Raw genomic sequence first — 14,222 nt, forward strand, 5'->3', positions numbered from 1 at the left:
GCTTCAGCTGATATAAGTGATTTAAAGGGGACTGGAAGAATAGTTTGACTGCATTGTTGCTGATTTTTACCTGCTAGAATGAGTTACAAAGGACGATCGACAGTGCTCCCTTTTTGGCTAGCTTTGCCATTGTAAGGGACTTTATACAAGGTTTGGGGAAGAGAGAAATGGGTTAGATGATTCTAAAAAGTTCATTGGATTCAGTTTTTTAATTTGACTCTAACCATAAGACTTTCTGCGATGGGGGGCGGGGACAATTAGGGAGACAGTGTAAAGCAGTCACATAAACAATTTAAGTGACACATGGCTTCAGACCCTGCACCACAGTCCTACCTGCCAGCCCTCAGCAGTGGGTGATGCTTGAATGCCATTGGGCGTTCAAGGCTGAGTCAGTGGGATATAGATGGAGCTAATGAGGGATGGAGCTCCACTTTTCTAAGATGCTGGGTTCGTCTGGGTGCTGCCTGCCAACAGGAAGGGGCATTTATTAGCTCAAGTAACTGCTTCTCCTCTTGCCTCACTGTGCTTTTTCTTGTTGAAATGCTGAAGTGTGGTGGCCATAGCAGTTCTCTTTCAGGGAAAAGCAAAGGAGCCAGGAAAGGGAGAGGAAAGCAGTGGCAGTGTGTTAGCCAGCTTTCTCTGCTGTAACTTGTACCTGAGACAAGTCAACTTAAAGAGAGGAAAGCTTTATTTGGCTCCCAGTTTTGGAGATTTCAGTCCATGGTCAGTTGGCCCATTGCTTTTGGAACTGTGGTGAGTCAGCACATCATGGTGGAGCAAAGCTTCCTGCATGACAAGCTAGGGAATGAAGAAAAGAGGAAGAGACCAGGGCCCATAGTTTCCTCCAAGCTCATGCCTGCAATGAGCTAGCTTCTTCCCCAAAGCCCCACCTCTTAAAGAGCCCACCACCTCCCAATCATAGCACTCTAGGCTGGAAGCCAAGCTTTCACTGAGTCTTTGGGGAACATTTATCCAAACTGTAGGGAAGTGTGAACTCAGTAGAGGACCCTGTGCCAGATACACAGGCGGTCTTTGCTGTGAGATCTTGATGGTGTAGTAATTGAGTTTTCCATGCTGGTTTGAGCAATTTATTTTCCTTCCCAAAGAGACTTATTCCTGAACAATGTCTTGATTCAGCCAGTCCTTTGCTCAGAAACGTCTTCCTTGCCAGTGGATCAAGCCTCATTGTACCATGTCCCCAGCCCACAGCTTCACAGTGCTCAGCCCCTGGGGTCCTGCGTCCTGTGGGTCTTGTAGTCTCTCTTCCCCATATGGAGGCCAGCCTGCTCCCTCACCTCTGCTGCTCTTCTGTTTCCTGTCCACAGTCTTCATTGTTCTCATGGTTGCACTTCTCCCTGTCCCAGCCTCCTGGCTTCTGTTCTGGGGCTTTGCCTCATATTTCTGACTTTACTTCTGACTTGATGTTTATTTTTGAAGATTTCAATAATAAAATACCCTGTAGCAGTCATGTCTTGGCTCAGATGGTGTATAAAAACACCACAGGCTGAGCGGCTTAAAACAGTGGCTGTTCATTTCTCCTGGTGCTGGAGGCTGGAAAGTCCAAGGCCAATGCTGATACCTCTGAAGTTCTGGGTAAGGTTCTTCTCCTGCTTGCCAATAGCTGCTTTCCTGCTACCATGTCCTTCTGTGGCAGAGAGAAGGTGGGGAGAGGGAGGGACAGAGAGGGAGAGAGTGTGCTTCCTGCAAGGACACTAGTCCCATTGCTGAGGCCCCACCCTCTTGACTTCCTCAAACCCAATTCCTACCAAAGGCCCCATCTCCAGACACCAGCACGTGGAAGGTTAGGGCTTCAATCATGATCAGCTACGTTTGTAGAGTGGACCGGCCAGACCATGCTTCCGGTCATGAATTAGCTAATTCAGTTCTCACCACGACCAGGGGGCACATGACATCAAGATCCCTCTTTCAGATCAGGAAATGGAGGCCCAGAGAGGTTAAGTAACTTGCTCATGGAGGACAGCTCCTAAGTGGAACAGCTGGAGTTTTCTCCCAGCTGTAGTTCTAAAGGCCATTAGTACCTATCTTTTTAGATGCTCATTCTCTCAAACTAAGTTCTGGGTCATCTGCCCAGAAGGCTCCTTGCCCTTTGCTCACCACAGGGAGTTGCCCTGGGAACTGTCTGTTTAGGGCTAAAGACTGCTGTCGGGTGTTGGCAGGTCCAGGGCTTTTCTGGGCCTTGGCCTTGGCTTGACTGGGTGGCTTTGTCCTGATGCCACTCCTCACTCTAATTGCCTGTGGGAGATGTCCAGCTCAGAATTCCACCCTGGAGTGCTTGTTGCCTGAACCAACTTGGTGTAGTGGGGGATGCTTACAGACTCAAGGGAAACCAATCTTAAGTTGCTTTCTGCATGCAAATGAGCACTTTAAGTCCTTCTGATACGGATAACTAGAATCAGAGCTGAATCCCATTCCCCAGGGTGAAGATTGAACACCCCAGAAATGCTGATGTAAGAGCAAAGAGTTTCATTTAAAGGATAGAACAGAGAGACAGAGACAGACTCCTCCACAGAGGAGGGGGTCTTTCTTATGCCTTCTCCTCCTCTTATCTTGCCTACCTGACTAGTGACCAAAAGGTGGGTCAAAAGGTACAGTGATCCAAGGGCTGGAAGAAGCTGCCCCAGGGTACAGGCAGCAAGGGAGGAGCCCAGGGGGCATTCATTAACAACCCCTTGCAGGGAGGAACAATTCCCAGGAGTCAGGTAACCTTGGTAACAGGTTGGAGAAGGGGAAAGTGTCCTAAAGGTATTAGCATTTCCTTTTAAACCAGGCCCCAAGTTCTGGACTGACTTAGTCGTTCCTTACCTACCCTGACTGTTGTTTGCACCCTCCCTCCCTTCCTTCTTGTCTCCCTCCCTCACTCAATCACTCCTTCCCTTCCTCCCTCCCTCCCTCCCTCCTTCTTTTTAGATGCTCCTGCAGTTTTCTTAAGCAATATTTTTGTGACTTGAGTGTTTGATGGGATGAGTGAAGGTGACCTGTGCATCATGCTCCTGCACTGCTAAATCCTGGCACTCTGCTTGCTCATGCCTCCCCGATTTCAAGGGAGGACAAGACTCTTCCTGGGGTGGACATCTAGGGATGTGCTGATCTTACCTGGGATGGGTTCCCCCTGCATTGAGGTTTAGCTTGGATCAGGTCATCATTCCTAGTAAAGGCAACATACTGAGTCAGGAAAGCTGGAGTCCATTGCTGCCAAAGTTTGTTTATTGTGCTTCTTTCATGTGGCTTCCAACAGCATCCATTGGGGGAGGTGGATGTTTGGCACTTCATATTTGGAGTGCTCTATTTCTACCTGATTTGATGAAAAAGGAGTGTTTTGGAAGACCATTGCAAAACTTGCAGAGTCAGGGGGAAGTGTAATCGTTTGACCTTCTTGGGAGAGGACCGGTGACACCTGTGGTATTTTGAGGTGGCCCCTCAGGAACCTCTCTGAATGCACTCTTGTAGAAATGACTGCTTCTGGTTTTTGTTCAGTGATCTGCTCAGGATTTCTGCCCTTGTGAGGGAGTCAGAGTTGCTGCGAGCTGAAGCTGGGTGATTGACAGCCCACCAAAGCTATGTGAAATGGGTGAGGAGCGGTGGCACAGGAAAAGGGGGCCAATGTTGCCAAACAAGGGGAGTGGGCAAGGACAGCAGATGTCTCCGCTCTGCAAGGTTCTTCCCAAAGTAGGCTGGGTTTAAATGACAGCTTTGCCTCTGACAGCAAGTGATTTGGATGCTGCCTGAGTTCCAGTGCCAAGTTATTCCTCTAGAAGGAAAAAATCTTAGCAGTTTAAATGCTTCAACAAATGTTTTCATTCATTTGTTGTTTGTGAAAACTTGATGCTTCGTGATTACATTGAAACACTTATTTAGCTGTTTTCAAATATGCACAAAAACATAATAACATGAATCCTGTGTCACCACTGTCTAATTTTAACAATGTCATTGGCCACATTATTACAAGGTGCTTTTACAACTGGATGTATAAAAATCACAGATTTAACATGTCTGCAAACCTGCTTTAGTATATCTAAGGGGTCATCAGTCTTATACCAAAAAACAGACTGCAATACAAATAATGCCTTACTTACCTGGAAATAGAATTTTATTTTTGTCTACAAGGCTTGTTAGTGGCTATAACTAACAAGGAACTTGCCAGTTCCTTACCAAGTCTCTTTTCAGATCACCTCTGCCCAGTCTGTCTCCTGGGCCTCAAAGTCTTTGGGGGTGAAGTAGAGGTATCTCTGATTGTAGGGTCTGGACACCAGTGTGCTGGGCATTGTATGAGAGCTCACCTTGCTCTTATCTCTTTTGCAGTTGAAAGATGCATGAGTGTCATGCAGTCCGGGACTCAGATGATCAAGCTGAAGCGTGGGACCAAAGGGCTTGTTCGGCTCTTTTACCTGGATGAGCACCGGACCCGCCTCCGGTGGCGACCCTCTAGGAAGAGCGAGAGGGCAAAAAGTAAAGGCAGCCTTTGATTTCTTTGCTTGGATGGACACGGTAACCCTGGGCAATGTGGGCTGGACCCTGTGGGAGCTTTGCATTGGTGAAACTTCCAAAGTTTTGCAAGTTTTTGGATACCTTGGTTATGGATATTGAGTCCATAAAGGATGACTCTCTTTGGGGAATTTGAATCCATAAAAGTTCATCCATGAATATTGTAAATGCTAACATTTCCTCTGTGTTGAGGTATGATGTGTGTGTGTGTTTTAAGTACACTGTAAGATTTTTATAGCTGCATACCTTTATTTTCCTATAAAAGGGAAGGGATGTCATAAATCCAGTGAGCTTTAAAGTGTATTGCTGTATTCTGAGCACAGTAAACTGATTAATGAATTAACAGCACTGTTTTTGTTGTTGTTTGTTTTTTGGTACTAGGGATTGAACTCCAGGGCCCTCAACCACTGAACCACATCCCCAGCCCTTTTTTATGTTTTATTTAGAAACAGGGTCTCCCCGAGTTGCTTAGGGCCTTGCTAAGTTGCCGAGGCTGACTTTGAACTTACATTCTTCCTGCCTCAGCCTCCTGAGCTGCTGGGATTACAGGCATGCACCACCATGCCCAACTAACAGCACTGTTTTATGGTATCAAGTAAAATTGTTTGGATCTGACTCCTAGTTAAAGCTTCTCTCTCCCACACTGTGTGAGTCAGTGTTTCTCCAGAGAGACATAATGAATAGGATGGGTGGGTGGGTGGATGGGTGGGTGGGTGAAAGGAAGGAAGGATGGATGGATGAATGGATGGACAAGTAGGTGGATGATTATTAGGGGATTTGTCTCACCTTCTTATGGAGGCTGAGAAATGACACAATATGCTATCTGCAGGCTAGAGAACCAGAAACTAGTGGCATGGCTCAGTTTGTCCCATGCCATGAGCCTGGACCCTGATGCAAGACCCAGCGTCTGAAGGCCTGAGGCCCTGAAGCTCTGATGTCTGAACAGGAGAGAATTGGGTGTCCCGGCTCTAGAAGAGAGAGAGAGAATGTGCATTTCTTATGCCTTTCTGTTCCCTCAGTGATTGGGTGTTGCCCTCTCATGTTGGGAGAGACTGACTCTTCCTTTTTCAGACCATTGATTCAAATACCACTTCCTTCCATGAAACCTCTTACAAATACACCAGAGAATGCTCTACCAGCGTCCTGGAGACCCTCATGGCCAGGCAGATTGGCATCTAAGTGAACTACCCATACACCACTCCTGTCTTAGCAACAAGTCCTGTTGAGTCCTGTGACATGGCTCTCTCTCATCAGCCCTCCTTCCTGTTTCCATGGCAACTCCTTGGTCCAGAGCCTGTTTGCCTTTCGAGGTGCCAATTGCCCTGTCTCCTAACCAGTCTCCACCAGGCTGGCTTCCTCTGTGTTTGTCAGTAATAAGATCTTGTCTAAATCATGCTCCCTTGATAAACAGGTTTATCACCCCACCTATTGTGAAGTCCAGAGATGGACAGGACTGGGCAGCGGGCACTGGTCTCTCTCTCTCTCCATTAAGGCAGTAGCAGTGTAGCCTCAGCTGTCCCAGGCCTTACGACCTGATGTGACTGTGAAGAGGCAGAAGGGACCTTCTCTTCTGGCCTCTTGAGGGAAAGAGAACCCTTTCCAGACCCTTCCCTCAAAACAGACTGCGCAACTGCGCATGTCTGCTCAGGAAGAACTGGCTGGCATGCCCTCACCTAAACCCCCCCAGGAAGTAGAAATGGGGCCCCAGTGGCTTTGACCTGCCAGGACTTCCCTGGGGCTGAGCCAAGGCTCCTTTCCCTGTGAGTCACTTGGGGTTGAGTGGATACCAGAGTTAAATGGGATCCTGCTGTTCACACAGAGCGAGGAGTTGATGGTGCACATGGGCAGGTGGTAGGATGTGCCTCGCTTCTGGTTTCTGCTTAAAAATAAAGAAGCAAGCCAAAAATAAACAAACAACAACAAAGAATTCTGGAGTTATCCTGGCCACTGCTTCTCTGATCCAAGCCTTCAGTGCTTCAGGGCCACTGTATTCCTGAATAGCGGAATCTCCAAGACCTAGCCTTTGACTTCTTTCCAACTTTATCTCCACTTATCCTCCCTCCTGAGCTCTCCAGTTCAGCATGAATGGCTTGTCCAGCGTTCCTGGGGTGGGCCTAGTTCTGTGTTCTCCTGCCCCTTCCTCTGGGGTGCTACTTCTCCACCCCCTCCTCCACCCCCACCACCCTGGGTTCTTTCTACCAATGCCAAGCATTCCTAGCTTGCTACTTAGTTGCCAGTAAGTTTCTTTGCTTTTTATTTTCTATCCTCTCACACATTTTTCAAAACAGCAGCCAGTTCTGGGTCTTCCTCTGCTTTCTGTCCATAACTAGATAAACTGTAGCCTTGGCATATCATCAGCCTTCTTTTCCACCAGCCTTCTTGCCCTATGGGCAGATCGATCTTTCTACTCTAAGTTTCAATTCATCCTGAGTCGCTGCTCAGGGAGGACATTGTCAAGAATTCTCAGAAGTTGGGTGCAGTAGCACACACCTATAATTCCAGTGACTCAGGAGGTGAGGCAGGAGGATCATGAGTTCAAAGCCATCCTTAGCAACTTAGTGAGGCCCTAAGAAACTCAGGGAGACCCTGTGCCTAAATAAAATACAAAACAGCACTGGGGATGTGGCTTTGTGCTGCTCAATGGGTAAGTCCTCCTGGGTTCAATCCCTGGTACCCCCCCCCCCCAAAAAAAAAAAATCTCAGAAAAGTGTTACTTGAAGAAGTTTCCCTACAGAAGACATCAGAGCCAGCATTCAGTATCTGAACTAAAAACCACAAATTGCAGGCAGTGAAGTTTTTTTGTGCTTATTTTTTTTCTCTCTAAAATGATTTTGCTGTTCTTATTTCTCAATTGTTTCAGTAACTGACTTCACCTGCTATGTGATGGTATGTCTTGTTTCCCTCCAGTCCTTATCGATTCCATTTACAAAGTCACCGAGGGCCGCCAGTCTGAAATATTCCACCGGCAGGCGGAGGGGGGCTTCGATCCCAGCTGCTGCTTCACCATCTACCATGGCAACCACATGGAGTCCCTGGACCTTGTCACCTCCAACCCCGAGGAGGCCCGCACCTGGATCACGGGCCTCAAGTACCTGATGGCTGGCATCAGTGACGAGGATTCCCTCGCCAAGAGGCAGAGAACCCACGACCAATATCCTCCTAGAACTGCGCCTGTTGTTGTGATCGAGTGGATGAATGGGTCTCATGGTGACAGCTCCATGGTGTATATCCCTGCTTTGAACCTATCCACCCCTTCCTCCCTCCCAGGGCTTCATTTCTGAGTTTTGTGCATGTGTGTCTGGGTTGTCTGGTTGACTTGGCTTTGTTCCTTCCAGGCTGTGAGGCTTGAAGCCCCTCTCCTTTCTTTCCCCCTGCACCCTTCTCTCTCCTCCTCACCCTCCGCCAAGGCACATGTAAAGCCACAAAGACTTGGCTCTAAGGACTCGGGCAGAATTCTCTGAAAGAGACTGAAGTTGGCTTCACAATAATGAAATATTATTGCCTGTTTTGAGTGTTGGTTACGTGTAACTTTTAGGTTGATTTGGATTAGAGAAAATCTTGTTTGGTCATCAAGTTAGTTTAATTTAACAGATATTTTTGAGTTCCAATATATAGCAGGCATTAAGCTTCTTTGACTTTTTTCTCTTTTTAACTTTCAGTTTTGAAACTGAACTGATTGATTCTCAGGAGGAAGTTACTTGTCCTTCCTCTCTTCTTCACCCTTCCCTCCTCAGTGCTGGGGATTGAGTCCAGGGCCTCACACAAAAGAAGGCAAATACTCTTATCACTGAGCCACACTGCAGCCTGGAAGTTATTTTCTACTTTCCAACACTTACCCTTTCAACACTGCTTGAGAAACAAGAACACGTCTAATTCTCCCTGAACCTGGTCTTCTGAAGGCAGCTCCCTCCTGGCTGGGGGCTGGGCATGTGGCATGGCCTCTCTGGCCTCACATTCCTGTCTGTAAAGGGACAAGTGGGTCAGTTGGCCTCTTTGGCTCCCTTTTCTGCCCTTTTGCCTTAGAAGATGTGGCTACCCCTGAGGTCACAGGCGTCTGGCTTCATTTTCCCAGGCATGGTGAGAGCTTGGTGCTGCTCAGGCCTGGCTCAAGGTGTTGCTGAGCAGACCCAAGGAGGGGCCCCAGCTGTGAAGGCCCAAGTGGCTGAGCACTGAGCCATTGGTGTTCACGGTGTACAGTAGATGCAGGTGGGATCACAGTGCATGAAGTGCAAAGGTAGGACTCACTTTCTGGGCTTCCACCTGGCCGTTTAAGCCTTTACCCTTTAACATTTGGTACAAAAACAAATGAGTGAAAACAGAATCTGCAGGGCCGCCAGAGGGTGCAGGCAGCACGGGCTTCGAGGATGGGGCTGGACGTGATCAAGGGCACATGTTTTCTCCCAAGTGAGGGGTCTTCGATGGTGCCCTCCCAGGTCCTGTGCCCTCAGCATGTGGGCTTGGCCAGCTCTGGTTGAAGGAGCTGCTGCTGCTTCAGCAGCAAGCACAGCCCTGTCCAGGAAGCAAAGGTGCTTCTCACACCTCTTTTTTTTTAAATTTTTATTCTAATTTGTTACATATGACAGTAGAATGCATTACAATTCACATTACACACAGAGAGCACGATTTTTCTTATCTCTGATTGTACACAAAGTATATTCACACCATTTGTGTCTTCATACATGTACTTGGGGAAATGATGTCCATCTCATTCCACCATCTTTCCTACCCACTGCCTCCTCTCTTCCCCTCCCACCCCTCTGCCCTATCTTGAGTTCCTCTATTCCTCCCATGCGCCCCCTCCCTACCCCACTATGAATCATCCTCCTTATATCAGAGAAAGCATTTGGTTTTGGGGATTGGCTAACTTCACTTAGCATTGTGTTCTCCAACTCCATCCATCTGTCAATATTTGTCATGAGACATCAAATCTGAGAATCTAAAAACTCAAATCATTTAAAACCATAATAAACTCTACCACAGGTTGGCCTGTTCCCGTGAAATAGAACTGTTGTTTCAAAGCAAAACAAATGAGCATCCATTGCTTCGCTGTGTGAAGCCCTGCTAGACTTCATGGAACACGGGGAATCTGCTGCTGCGCTCAGTCTGCCGTGATCTGTTCTTTGGGTTGAAATTCCTTAAGGACACCCAGCCTCAGCAGACGCCACCTTGATGACCAGGAGTCCTGAGGACGGCTGAGTTGAGGTGGGATCCACCCGTCCCCCTCAGTTCCCAGCCACATGAAGCCATAGGGCTCTTGGATGCCTGAGCACAGCTGGGGTTCTTCTGCAAGGAATGGGGAAGCCACAGTTCTGAGGCCATCAAGGGCACATCTGCAGAGCCTTTGGTCACTTAGAGAAGTCTAGGTCCTGACCTTTGCGATGACTTTGTAGGATGGGCCTCTTCTCACTGTGCTGGGTGGTGATTCTAAGACTGGAAAGTATCCAACAGCAAGCACAGCCAGATGTCATAAGGAACAATGTCATGAGAGACTTGGAGGCAGTTGATGTGTCTGTGAAGGGTGAAAAAGAGGAAAGAAGAAATTAGTGGGTAGAAACTATTGTTCAGTAACGAAACTGTTGTTCTCGAAACAGGGAAAGTTATCTTGAGACAGGGAGCCATTCTTGTTCAGATTTTTCCAAGTTTGATAAGATTTTAGTATCTTTAAAAAAAATTTTTAGTTGTAGATGGGCACAATACCTTTATTTAATTTATTTATTTTTATGTGGTGCTGAGGATCAAACCCAATGCCTTACATATGATAGGCAAGTGCTCTGCCACAGAGCCACAAGCCCAGCCCCAGATTTTGATATCTTAATGATGGAATGATGTCCTCCATTAGACAGTCTACACTAATTGAGGAGGAGAGATTCAGGATGTTTATGGTCAGACTTCCCATAGGACTAGAACGTTCACCAGTGAATGAATACCGTGAGTGATGGGCGCAGATGGCTGACGGAGAAGCCCTGTGCATCTACAGCAGGAAGTGGTGGTTTCTGCAGTCGCCACACTGTGTGGAGCCTGCATGGTGCTCAGGTCTGTCGGAAGTGATGCAGCGTCAGGGTGGGGGCTCAACCCCAGGGCTGTGCTGTGGGTCCAGCCCTGCTCTGCCATGTGCTGTGGAGTCTGGGTGACTTGCCCCTGTGATGTGTCACAGAGCTGACCCGGCACAGGCTTGTGGAGATGGAACCAACTGGTGTAAACCACGTCCTCAGAACACTGCCCGGCACACAGTAGGCACTTTATAGATGAAGTCATTATGCTGGAGAGGTCAGGAGTAGCAATTTTTTACTTTCCTACTCAGATAGGAAGTCCTAGCTGTCAGCCTCCCCACTGATGGAGGTGACTGTGGTGTGGCGTCTAGCCTTGGGGCTTCCCGAGGGAGGCCCTTCTCCTCCATGTTTCCCCACCGTGTCCCCTGATGCCAGGATGGAGGTCCTGAGCCTAGAAGGCTTCAGGCATCCTGAAGACTAATGGAGCCTTATTCTTTTCCCTCAAACTACAGGGCAATTTTGACCCATTACCTTTGTGTGTGTGTGGGGGTGGGTGGGGGAACACTGGGGACAGAACCCTGGGCTTCACACATGCCAGGCCTGGGGCAATGCCACACACTGTACCAGAGCCACATCCTTGGCACTTATTTTTTTGTTTGTTTGTTTGTTTCAATACAGAGTGTCACTAGGTTGCGGAGGCTGGCCTTGAACTTGAGATCCTCCTACCTCTGTCTGTTGAGTAGCTGGGACTGTAGGTGTGTACCACGGCGCCTGGTCCATCACCTATTTTGGGGGGCTTCTAAGTTAATGGGTCTTAAATGGTTGAACAGTAGCAAAAGAAGAAGAGCATTTTGTGAAATGTAAAATGGTTTAAAATTCACACTTCAGTGTCTATAAATAGTTTTATTGGAACCCAGCTGTGCACATTCACATATGTACTGTTTATAAGGCTGTTTTCACGGGACAGTGGCTGAGCACAGCATTTGTAACCAGGATCAAATGGTCTATAAAGACTTATGGTTGGGCCCTGGAGAGGAGCAGCCACCCACTTGGCCTAATGGGGCCCTTGGCTCTGCACAGTCTCCTCCGGCTTCTTTCTGGGAAACATAATCCATTCCATCCAGCTCTACCCCTGGGTTTCTCTGCAGAATGACTGTTCATCCTCTTGGAGTGGTTGAGTGCTTGGCTGAATCGTTGCTCCAGCATTTTCTGGGCGCTCGGGGTTTCCTTTTTATTACTAGGAGATACGGAGCACCACACCTGCAGTTGCATTCAGTGTGACTGTCACTGGAAAAGTGGATTTTCCTTCCATAGAATCGTAGAAATAAAGGGATCTTGAGATCATCCAGCTGTGCTCCTGACATTACAGACAGAGGAACAGAGGCTCGACGGGTGCTGAGTGCTGTTCCAGGTGGGTCAGCTTGGGAAAAGCACGAGGGCATGTTTCTTGGTCTGAGTCCACTATGTCTGCCATATCAGCCCAGGTCTCCTCAGCCAGTGGCCAAGGCCAGATGTGGCAGGTGCTGAGTCCTTGCAGAGCCTGTGCTCAGGGTGTGGCCATCTCTGCCTTCTTCTGGAGAAGTCTTAGAGAAATTTTGATAAAGAATTTGAGAATTAAAGGATGAAAATACTGGGTCATGGGACCCAGTAAGTGATTTTTTGTGCTCTGGCTGAATGTTGTGGGGGCAGAGCCATGTCATATCTACCATGAAGAGAAGTGGAGCTCACAGAGTGGGCCCTGTGCACAGAGAAACGAGTTCGGCACTTGCTAGCCATTGACCCTGACCGCTCTCCCTTTAGGTTCTTGACTACTCTCCTCTTGACTCAGTTGATGACCCCCTGAACCAGGCAAGGACAAACCAAATCTGAAAAGACTGGGCTCCTGCATCTACTTAAAAATGGTGTAAAAGGAGCACAACCTGAAATATTTCCCCTAAACTCTAGAAGGAAGGTGATGGGGCTTCTGTTCTCTCTTACTGTGGCTCAGTTTCCAAAGCCCTGATTTGAATCATTTAAGAAATGTAGGTGTGCTGCCTTACGAGTTGAGCCGAGTTAATGCTGTGGGTCAAAATGGAAATGTGTCCGTCAGCGTCACCGCTTGATGTCGGATTGTCCAGCCGCCTGCTGTTCCTTGCTGCCTGCCCTCGCTCGGGTCCTCTGGTTCCTCTCCACTGCCTTCATTCTTTTCTCTTCATCGCCTTTCACACTCTGAAGCTTGGCTTGGTATTCTCAGCACACATACCACCCTGCTGTCTGTAACAGACTCTCCGACAACTGTGAGGCATCCGTGTTTAAACCCCCTGCTAGAAGTTAACTGGAAGTGGTCATTTTACCATTTGTTTTGCTTTCCCACTATGGAAAGCCATCCAAGGCTCATCCCAGGGAGGCTCTGGTCAAATCTCAGCTCATATGATAGAATCCTGTCTGTCTAAACTCGCATTTCCTCCTCCACCGGGTCTCACGCCTGAGCGTGGAGGACAGACTCTGTGCCAGGGCTGGTGTAGGACTGGGACTGAGAAGAGAGCTGAAATCTGGTACCAGCAGTGTTGTGAAGGTAGTGAGGGTGGATGAGGGGCACAGGAGAAGGCCAGGCCCATGTTTGCTATGTGGGGGTTCATGGTGGAGGGGTCCCTGCCCAGCATATGGAGCCCCCTCACACTGGCTGTCCCCATTGTGGCCATCTCTGTGCCTCTTGTGCGGAGAACTCCATCCAGTTCCAGCCTGTGTGCTAATAAGGACACAAGGTCTGTGCCCTAAGCCAGGTGGCATCACCAAGGAAAACTGGCCATGCAATGAGAGAGAGAGATGATGATTAAAGCTGTGGAAATATTTTGAGTTTATGGCATTTACTTAAGGAAATGTGAATGGAATGCTAGAGCAGAATTAGAACAAGAAAGTAGTTTTTTCTCTTATAATTGATGACATATTGTGTTTTTGCAAGAAAAGTTTTAATATTTAATTTGGATGAGATTAGATGACAGAAGGTCTTGGAATCATCCAGTTTGACTCTCCCATTGCTGTGGGGGTTGGTCCTCTGTTGGTGCTGGGAATATCTTGGTCTGCATGGTCCATCAGGGATCTCTTCTCCAGGTCTTCTCCACGTTACTGATGACTGTCCTCTCGAGTATCTGTGACAGCAGGTCATTTGCATTTTTTTGTTTTCTTTATGGTATTGGGGGTTGAATCAGAGATCTCCACCATGGAGCCACATCCCCAGCCCTTTCATTGAGACCTGGTCGTGCTAAGCCACTGATAGAGCAGTTTCTATTTTGAGGGGAACCCGAGTGTTTTCTTTGACCTTCCTGCACGTGGGTGAAGCAGACCTTCGAGGAGGCTGATAAGAATGGCGACGGCCTGTTGAACATCGAGGAGATACACCAGCTGATGCACAAGCTGAACGTCAACCTGCCCCGAAGGAAGGTCCGGCAGATGTTTCAGGTACGACGTGGCCACTTGCTGGGCTTACCCATGTACCCATGTACTAGGGTACATCAAAGGGCCATTTGGTTGGAAGCAAACACAGCTTGGTCTGGGTTATTTTGTTTTGTTTTTTTTTTCTTCATCAGAGAAAAAGAGCGTTGTGCACTTTACACACACTCAGTTTGATTCTGCAGGTGGTTTTTCATTGCTGTTGTTTTTAGGGGGTAATTAGAAGTGCTCTTCCTGACTCTAATGAATTGCCCTCCATTAAATCCCTTGGGAGGACAGGGCTGCCTCCTCAGCCTCCCT

General features: G+C 48.0%; 1 protein-coding gene across 3 annotated transcripts in view; it reads left to right on the top strand.

Moving 5' to 3' along the window:
* Plch1 (phospholipase C eta 1) overlaps positions 1-14,222 on the top strand; it is a 155,700-nt gene that overhangs the window by 74,603 nt on the left and 66,875 nt on the right. For all 3 annotated transcript variants that reach the window (XM_026392934.2, XM_026392935.2, XM_026392936.2), the window contains exons 2-4: positions 4,321-4,467; positions 7,411-7,654; positions 13,802-13,931. In XM_026392934.2, the coding sequence (XP_026248719.1) occupies positions 4,321-4,467; positions 7,411-7,654; positions 13,802-13,931 (521 nt within the window). The remainder of the gene's footprint in view (positions 1-4,320; positions 4,468-7,410; positions 7,655-13,801; positions 13,932-14,222) is intronic.

Source organism: Urocitellus parryii, chromosome 2, assembly GCF_045843805.1.
Source record: "Urocitellus parryii isolate mUroPar1 chromosome 2, mUroPar1.hap1, whole genome shotgun sequence".
Lineage (NCBI taxonomy): Eukaryota > Metazoa > Chordata > Mammalia > Rodentia > Sciuridae > Urocitellus > Urocitellus parryii.